Below are 9,169 nucleotides of genomic sequence, written 5' to 3' on the forward strand. Positions count from 1 at the left end.
ATACAAAACACTGCAAAACAGTGGCCACCTACTAATGGGGCAAACAAAAACGAATGGACACAATTTCAATCAATTATTTATTTAACAAGGTAGACTTATCAATCAAAGGAATATCTATCAAAGAGTGTGAAGTGGCTGGGTTTGTTGATAGCTCAGACCCAAACCCTGTACGGAGGGGTGTCCAAATTGGACTATTTAGGAAATTCACATCTGACTTGTGGAGCTAGCTGAGTTGAAATTCAGTCTTGGCTGTGGATGCAGTTCAATTAAACCTGCAAATCTCCTTCCAAGAGGCCTGCTGAAGCAAGGCAATGCCTAATTCAACCTTTTCAGCCAAAGTGTTCTGAAAGGAGCCTGGCCGAACCACAGGGTCTGAGATACAGCACTGTCTCCTCTGTGTTCAAATGATTCAGAACGTGTGCAAAGCTAGCTTTCACCACTCTTGCAGCACTATGTATCAAGTCACCCAGTAAAAACAGGGGTGGGCTTCCTTTGCTTTTTTAATTGTGATTTAGGTGAAAGTTTACAGAGCAAATTAGTTTCCCGCTCTATCGTTTATAAGGCTTCCTTTTTTAATTTAAATGACGTAAAGTGGAGAAGAATATGAGAATCACCATCAGGGGAATGTTAGGGTTGGGAAGTCTACCACCAAATGTTTCATTAAGAGCCATTAAGGGAAAAGAAATGTCAGAGAGCTCTATCTAGTGGTCAGGACTTTCAGAGTCGACTCCATACTTCTAGACAGACTGGCCTTTGACTCCCCCAGAGTCCAGAAGTGAACTCTTAAAGTCAGTCTACTCAGTAACCTGTAGCAGGAAAAGAGGCTCCACTGTTGACACCAGTGACTCAAGGACAGATCCCGCCTAACAGAAATCACCCTCAACCAAAAGCGGGGCCTGGAAGGGGGGATCTGGGAAGCACACGGGTGTCTAAATAGGGATAACCTGCTACACACCCCTCATCTCCCAAAACCAGGCTTGAGAGATACTTCAGCCAGCCCACCCTCGTTCATGTAATCTCTAGGAAAACATGCTTCATATATTCTATCTTCAAAAAAAAAAAAACAGCTAGAAAAAAGGTTTCCTCTGGTGTGAAATATTTCCTTCAGTGCAATTTCTGAAGCAGAACTTAAATTCTATGTACTCATTCAGCACAGGAACACTACTTCTCAGAGGCTATTGAGAAGCTGGACTATCAGGGACTGCATGACCATGCCTATGTGTCCACTCACTGCCGACCCTCTGCTTCTTGAGACCAGCTCTCTTCCTGCTCTCTGTAGTAAGAGCAAATCCAATACGTGCAAGGTCATAGTAATCTGCAGCCAGAAAGTGCTGCAGGAAACCTCAGTGAAGCCACATTCAGATGTCATGAATGGACAAAATGCCTTCTTTGCAAGAAGTTGTTGACCACTTGAAGTACCAAAGGAATGTTACTTTTATGCTGGGCAGATACAAAGACTGTGCCATGGGCTCAGCAGGTTAGCTTTCTCGGGGAGACCATGCAGAGGCATCAGACACGGACTGCCCTGGTTTGCTGAAGTCCAAAATGAACAGCATTATTCTGAGCTATTAGAGTGGAATGGAAAAAGCCAATCACGTGGGGCAGGGCAGTCAGGAAGATCCATGGGAAAACTTGAGCTGGGCCCTGAAGAAACAGGTAAATTTGGGGAAGGCAAGAAAAGAAGAGAAATGAGAGTAACCTAACTAAAGAGGTCATGGGACACGGCAGGAACAAACACACAGAGGTAGAGAGGGGCACCCAACAAAAGGGGGTTTTTACCTGACTGGGATGCAGACAAAGACAAGCAGGAAGGTGCCAATGTACAGACTCCTGAATACCAAAGAGTCTGTAACTTGATTCTCTAAGCTGTGAAAGGTTCAGACAGAAGCTTCAGAATAGGGCAAATATTTAAGATCACTCTTGTCTCCTTATGCACATGAGAAAGCAAGGACAGAAGAACTGGTAAACGTGGTTCTTGGGGAAAAAGTCCTGGCGAGAAGTGAAACGGGCAGGAGTATGGGGAGAGGTAAGCAACAGAAATGAAAATGGAAAGAAAGAAGCTAGCTGGAGATATTAAAAGAAAGATGTTATGAGAGATAAAAATGGTAAAAGTCTACAGTTTCGAGCTCAGATGACTAAAAAAAATTGGGCAGCTGAGAGGGACAGCTTAAGGGGTAGAACAGGGAAATTCAGCTCTAGTGACAAGAGGACAACCAAGCTGAAATTCAGCACACAGAAGGACTGGGCTTTTTTGGGAACTAAGTCAAGGATAAGGACTTGGGAATAACTCAGAGGCTGAAGAATGGATGCATTTCTGAGGAGCCAGTCAAAACAGAGACCTGCCTTTGACAGCCCTCTCCCCCACCAGCACAGGAAATGGCAAAGGAGTTCTCAGAAACCAGGACAGTTTGTCAGAGAAACCCAGAGAGGGGAATTTTAATTTGGATGCTCAATAGTGTCCAACTGTATAATGGACAAGACTAAGGTTTTAGAACAAGTCACTGGATTTGGTGACCTGATAACTGCTAACCTTTGGAAAAACACTATTAGTAAAAAGAGAGGAACGAAAGTGAGTTTGAAGAGAATGAACAGTATGATAATGGAAGCAACACTCAGTGGAGAAATTCAACAGTTGTAGGGTTGCAGGAGTAACAAATAGGATGGATAGAAGCAGGAGTGGAGGTGGGATAGAAATTTGAGCATCCATGAATAGAGAAGGAAAGCATAGCTAGTGTATCTATACAGCTAGTATAGACAGGCACACACAGAAAACCAGAGGAGGGAAGGCAGAGGAAGGGGGAAAGGGGGAGAGAAAGGGGAATAAAATAACCAAGGTCTTAGGGAATGCCAGAAGATCCTGGTAGACTCCTCCTCAGCTTGGAGGAAAGTACTGTGAGACTGGTACAGAAACAGAGAGAATGACGCCAAGTACAGTATCCATTCATTCCTTATCTCCATGATGCAGCTTATCAGTCAAGTAAGGCCATGGGCCATTTAAAAAGCAAGGTGGAAGCTAACAGGACAAATAGGATGGCCCCATCTTCAGACTGACTTCAACAGAGTTCATCATTTTCCCCTTACTTCCCACATTCTTTACATTTCCCTGAGATTAGCTATTCTACTTCAGTTTTTCCTTTGCAGAAACAATTCTCTTTTAGGCTCTGTTTAATGGGGGAGCAAGACTAGAACAGATTTAAATACAACTTCAAGAACAGTGCAATCCAAGACACTACCTTCAGTACCCTAGGGGAAGCCCAGGGAATTTCTTAAATTTTAAAGTCCCCTGACATGAGATGAAAGAATTTTTACTAATTACCCTTGGCATTTTGTTTCAGATGAAAAGACAATGTGATGATGGTAAAATGGTCAGGGAGTTCACTTCGTTTCTAAGTCTGTTTTGTTCATTTTAGATGATAAAGGCAAATGGAGTTTGTTTGTGGGAAACCTGTTTCATAAAAGCCCTTAAAAAAAACGCAGACATAAACCAAAACCCTCCTATATTGTTTTCTGGCATAAAGCATGAACCTGTCCTACTTTAAGAAGCTCCTATTAAGATTGTGAGTATGCAAAAAGACGGTGATGTATCAATAATCACAACCACATTTAAAAAATCTGCAACGGGAACAGGGGTTTTACGGCTTTATGCCCAGAAACCCTAAGTTAGCTTCATGCTTGCTGCAACGAGATGGAAGTTGATTCATTTTGTCCTACATCATATAAAAATACCAGAAAAAATATGAAGAACTTACACTACACAGGTTGGATCTGCAGACAGTAAAGCACTTTTTCAACTCACTGTTTCGGCTAGCTACTAAAGCTTTTGAAGAGAATTACGAGTTCAAAAAAGCCCGCTGCCCATCAGTATTCATCATCTACTATGTCTTTTGAAGGTCACATCCCCCCAAAATAAGAGTCCTTCATCAAAAAGTATCTGAACCTGCAGAGGTTGCTCCTAGGTCTGCAAAGAGAAATAGCAGCGAGTGCAATGCCATTGTCAAGGGGAACCTCTACTACAGGGCCAAGGGCCCAAGAGCAGGTGGGCAGCAGCAATCGCCTGCCTGGGGCTGGGGTCTCCCTTTGGTCATAGCTGAGCTGCCATCTGCTCCCTCCACTCACACTCAGAGGGGTGAAGGATAAATACAGAGAACACAGAGTACAACGTCACCAAAGTGCAGGTGCAAAAAACCCAAGCAATTCCCCCACCTCCGCCAGCCCTGACTTGCCACCACATCCCAAAGGAGGAGGTGTCTCTTAGGTCACAGTACTTTTCTCTTCATTTCTCTTGATTTTACAAACAAATCAGCAGGGAGGACAAGGTTCTCAAGGAAAAAAAATCAAATCTGAAACGAGAGCAACACAATCCATTGGTAATGATCACCTTTTTCCACAGGAAGATACCTGCTTTGATTTCGAAAAACATAAAATAAAATACAAGCTACAGTTCAGGTAAAAAATTCAGAATTAAGACACAGTGACCCACCGCCAAAGAGCAATTAGTAACTATAAAAGCATATAAAATTATTTTAAAAGTCAGTTTGAAATAAAACATACACAAGACTAGGAGATGCCCTTGGGGGAGGGAATATGGGAAGCTTGACTTTATGTTTCATACCAGTCTGTGTTGTTCTGAATGATTTACACGTTTATATTTTTTAATTAGGGGGAGAAAAAAAAAAAAAAAAACCTTAAAAGCAATTATCTAGGAAGATACTAGGCCAGGACCAAATTGTGAAGCTGACCTACCGGGCTAGCTAGCAAAGATGTTCTGAGCTGAGTGGCTTTATCTGTAGCTGGTACAAGCTGTACAAGTGAATTCTGTTCCCTGCAGGAAGCCTGGAACACTTCATAGCTGGACTCTAACTGTCCTTTGCCAATGTCCTCACTGTGGCTAAATAGAAGCAGCAAGAGTATGCGTGGTAGCAATGTGGGGAGAGTCCACCGTTCCTGCTGATACGGCTAGCCTTTGGGGAGACCCTCGCTCAGCTCCTGCTGCTGTGGGGTGGAAGGACGGCTTTTCTTCTGGCAGAGGCCATGGGCTGCTGCACTCAGGAAATTGAGTCCACAGTCTGAGGGTCTCTGCTTAAGACCTGGCTCATATAAGGAGTTGGTGGCCTAGTGCTTGGGCCACATTTGTTTCCAGGGAATGGAGTCTAATTCTTTGCTACTTGAAGTGTGGTGCTGGCAGCACTTGATGGCACCTGGTGTCTTGTTAGAAATGCAGCCACACTGGTTCCACCCACACTGAGTGGATCAGAATTTGGTTTTTATCAAGAATCCCAAGGTGATTCGTATGCCTGCTAGTATTTTGCGCTGGTGCAGTGCACAAAGCACAGGACCAGGAGTCTAGGGAGCTGCTATCAGGACCTGATTTTGCTCCCAACTTGCAGTGGGAACTTAGATCCTGGGCCTCAGCTTCCTCCTGTGTCAAGGGAGTGATATGTTGTAGAGGACCTCAAGGTAGCTTTTAGCTCTAACATTGCAGATATGTATACACGAATGTCTCTATTTTGCGGTCTGAAAATGGCTAGGGCAATGGCAGCAGCACCCCCAGAATCATCTGCTGCTGCCATGCCAAATGCAAGCCCACTGCTGGACCCACCTGAGGCTGCGCATCCTCCCTGTGGCCCTGGCTCCTCCTTCCTTACCTTCTGGTCCAAACGCTGGTAGTCACTGGCCTTCGGCCGCCGAATGACTTTGGATCTTTTTCCTTCCAGGACAAAAGCAATAATCTGGGAAAAGGAAAAAGAAAACGGGTATGGTAGTGTTGCACAATTCACTATTTAATGGAGCTGATGCACTGAAAGCTGCATACTGGGTGACCCCCATAGCAGGTCTTCCAGAGGTGAGCAGTGCAGGGAGCCACTAGAAGGGGAAGAAGGCAAGATAACTGCCAGGGGGGCTTACATGTGCCTAGGCCATGTCCTTCAGAGAACACTGAAGGGTGCTAGCAGCTGGGGTCCTTATAACCATGGAGTTTTATCTTATCTAGGGCTCGAACATATCAAAGATCGTGGAAGTAGCACAGGACCTGCCAACGTTTTGTTCCATTATACATAAGGTCGCTGTGAGTCAAAGCCGACCGATGACAACTAACAAGTGCTGGTAGATACAGGGTGCAGTTTCACAGGGTCTGTAAAACAGGCAGGCTCTAAGGAGCTAAAAATCTGCTTATTTGGGCGATTTTACAATTAGATGTGTAAAAATGAGTTTGGTGCAGGTGGGCTTTTTGGGCTAACAGGCCCCAGCTTGCTGTGAAGTAAACAACATGGGGCTAATACAGAGGCCACCTTTGGCTCATTTAGGTAACTGCTTGACAGGAACAAAAGACGAAGAAGGCTGGTCTGTTCTGGGCTGCAGCTGGTGGGAGTTTGCATGATTTACTCGTGAGCTCTCAGTTCAAGGCCACCGAACTGATGGAGCTGCCAACTCCTTCCCAGAGAGCTCCAGAGGCTGAGTTTTCCAGGCGAGGACTTTTTTTAAAAATAATTGTCAGTAATTATTTCATATCCATACCTTGCTTCTAGATCAAGTGCACTCTTAACGTTCCTACCCTCGGGCTACTCCTAAGGTTCCTCCTTTGCTGAATAGCTGAGTCACTTGGATGTGGAGTAAGGGGAGCACATTTCTACTCAATGCTCTCGCTTGCTCTTCACAGCTATAGGCTGACTGCCATGAGCTGGACTTTGAGATTTTAACCAGGTGTTATAAATTGAATGGAAACCCTGGTGGCGTAGTGGTTAAGAGCTACAGCTGCTAACCAAAAGGTCGGCAGTTCGAATCCACCAGGCACTCCTTGGGAACTGTATGGTGGAGTTCTACTCTGTCCTATAGGGTCGCTATGATTCGTAAATGAACCAATGGCAGTGGGTTTGGTTTTCGGGTTTTATAGATTGAACTGTGCCCCCAAGGATATGTGTCAACTTGGCTAGGCCATGATTCCCAGTACTGTGTGGTGGTCCACCATTCTGTGATATGATGTATTTTTCCTATGTGTTGTAAATCCTAATTTTGCCAGTGGTTAATGAGGCAAGATTAGGTTAAGTTAAAGAAGATTAGGATGGGATGAAATACCCTTACTCAGGTCACAGCCCTGATCTGATGTAAGTGGAATTTCCCTGAGGTGTGGCCTGCATCACCTTTTATCTTACAAGAAATAAAAGAAGACAGAGAGCAGAGAGACAGAGGGAACTCCTACCACCAAGAATGAAAAACCAGGAGGGAAGCATGTCCTTCGGACCCAGGGTCACTGTGCTGAGATACTTCTAGTCCCATGCAAGGGAAGACTGATAACAAGGACCTTCTCCCACAGTTGACAGAGAGAGAAAGCCTTCTCCTGGAACTGGCATCCTAAATTTGGACTTCTAGCCTCCTCAACTGCAAGCAAATAAACTGCTGTTAAACCCATCCACTTATGGCATTTCTGTTACATTGGCTGTGGGTAACTAAGACACGAGGCTACAGAAACTATCTTCAAATGCTTAGGTCTCAATACGAAATGCAACCGTTTCGTCGTTAAAGTGGTTGTTAAGGGGCAGGGATGTCATTTAACACCAAATCCTGCTAAGAAGTAAAAAATGTATCTGTGGGATTTCTGGGTTTTCTTCTAGTTATTGGAAACCCTACCTTGCAGAAGATAGTCCCAGGGCTCCTTGCTGTTGATGCAGAAGACTATGTAACTGAAACCATTCTTTCTACCTCTGCAGATGGAAGACAGAAGCTTGGAAAGGAAAGCTAGAAATGACACACTCATGTCAAAAGTGGAAATGGGAAGACAATAGCCCTAAGAACTTATAAACTGTCAGGTACCCAAGTTCTCTGGAGCTGGGAAGGCTCTAAGTTCAAGGTTATGGGAGGGGCACCCACTTCAGGACAGGTCATAATATCTTAACTTGGCACTTAATGCAACAGCAGAGGGCGTTGAGAGGAAAACAGGTAGGTGACATCATGGAAATAAGATCTACAAAAAGAGTGAAGAGCCCTGACAGGACCTGAGGAAAAATTGAAGTTTGTCTTAAAATTCCTGTGTTCACAGGCGAATGAGTGATGAAAACTGGCCCATACACCACGATTTCAGAGTGGAGGAAATCCCATTCCCCTCCCTAAGGCAACTCTCAGCTTACCTTGCGTTTGTTGTGATAGGCAATATAGAGGACCGCAACAAGAATGGCTGCAGTCACCAGATACGCAAAGAAGTGGCTGCTCTCCGCACTAGCACTTCCAGGACTATCCTTAAAAAGGTTATCCTCACTACTCATAGAACCCGAAGGCGGGCCTTCACGGTTCTCACTGGGGGCCTGGCCTGACATCCCTTCTTTGGGTGGTGACTCCTCTTTAGGCTCTCCATCATCTTCTTCAGCCTCTTTGGGCTCCACATCTTCAGCAGGCTCTGAAGACTGATCTCCTTCCTGCTGGGGAGAAGCAGGGTCAGAGTTTGTTGACACTTTCTCCCCAGATTCTGTCCTAGAAGCATGCAGACTGTCTTTTTTGTCAGTTACTGCGTCCGGGCCAGGCTTGGAGGGCTGCTTGTTATCAGAGTGTTCTTTCGGCGTCGTGTGTTGCGGACCTGGATTGCCAGGGTTGACTTTCGGGGTCGTGAGTTGCGGGCCTGGACTACCAGGGTCGACTTTCGGGGTCGTGTGTTGCGGACTTGGACTGCCAGGGTCGACTTTCCGAGTCGTGTGTTGCGGACCTGGACTACTAGGGTCGACTTTCAGGTTCGTCTGTTCCGTACCCGGACTGCCAGGGGTGTCTTTTCTGGTTGTCGAACCCACAGTGGGTCTGCTGGAACGATCCTCCTTAAACGACTGTTCTGCTATAGAAGTGTCATTTTTCTTGGGACTGGGGGCCAGATTTTCGGCGGCTTGTGGCTCCGAGGGTCCTGAAAAATAGGAACCCGTTGCTCCAGGAAGAGACCGAGGCAACGGCCGGGGTGGGGGAGGGATGGAGTTGATGCCGCAGCGAAAGGTGGGTCGGGCAGGGAAGACGACCGGCCCGGGTGAGGGCGAACGAACTGGGGGCAAGAGTGGGACAGGGGTAGTGAGGGGGTCTTACCCGCCGCTGCGGCGCTCAGAAGTACCAACGCAACCAGGAACCGCATCCTGCATGGACTGCGCTTCCGCCCTCTATCGCTCTCGCGAGATCCGCACGGAGGTGGGTACCTCGCGTGAGC

The 9,169-nt window shown here is 46.0% G+C and overlaps 1 protein-coding gene across 1 annotated transcript; it reads right to left on the reverse strand.

Annotated features, from left to right (window-relative positions):
* Positions 1-60: 60 nt before the first annotated feature.
* Positions 61-9,159, reverse strand: TGOLN2 (trans-golgi network protein 2). Its single transcript, XM_049856635.1, has 4 exons — positions 9,052-9,159; positions 8,121-8,878; positions 5,646-5,729; positions 61-4,340 (listed from the first exon to the last, which is right to left on the reverse strand). Exons 1-4 carry the CDS (start codon positions 9,095-9,097, stop codon positions 4,335-4,337), a joined length of 894 nt encoding a protein of 297 aa, XP_049712592.1. The 5' UTR covers positions 9,098-9,159; the 3' UTR covers positions 61-4,334.
* Positions 9,160-9,169: the final 10 nt, after the last annotated feature.

The sequence above is a fragment of the Elephas maximus genome, chromosome 17, assembly GCF_024166365.1.
Source record: "Elephas maximus indicus isolate mEleMax1 chromosome 17, mEleMax1 primary haplotype, whole genome shotgun sequence".
Lineage (NCBI taxonomy): Eukaryota > Metazoa > Chordata > Mammalia > Proboscidea > Elephantidae > Elephas > Elephas maximus.

What these genes read in the sequence shown, in the direction of transcription:
- TGOLN2 (XM_049856635.1), bottom strand. Translation starts at nt 9,097, where the DNA reads ATGCGGTTCCTGGTTGCGTTGGTACTTCTGAGCGCCGCAGCGGCGG. An exon ending in TCTGAGCGCCGCAGCGGCGG is followed by an intron (nt 8,879 to 9,051) that starts GTAAGACCCCCT and finishes CCTATTTTTCAG; the next exon opens with GACCCTCGGAGCCACAAGCC. An exon ending in CCTATCACAACAAACGCAAG is followed by an intron (nt 5,730 to 8,120) that starts GTAAGCTGAGAG and finishes TCCTTTTCCCAG; the next exon opens with ATTATTGCTTTTGTCCTGGA.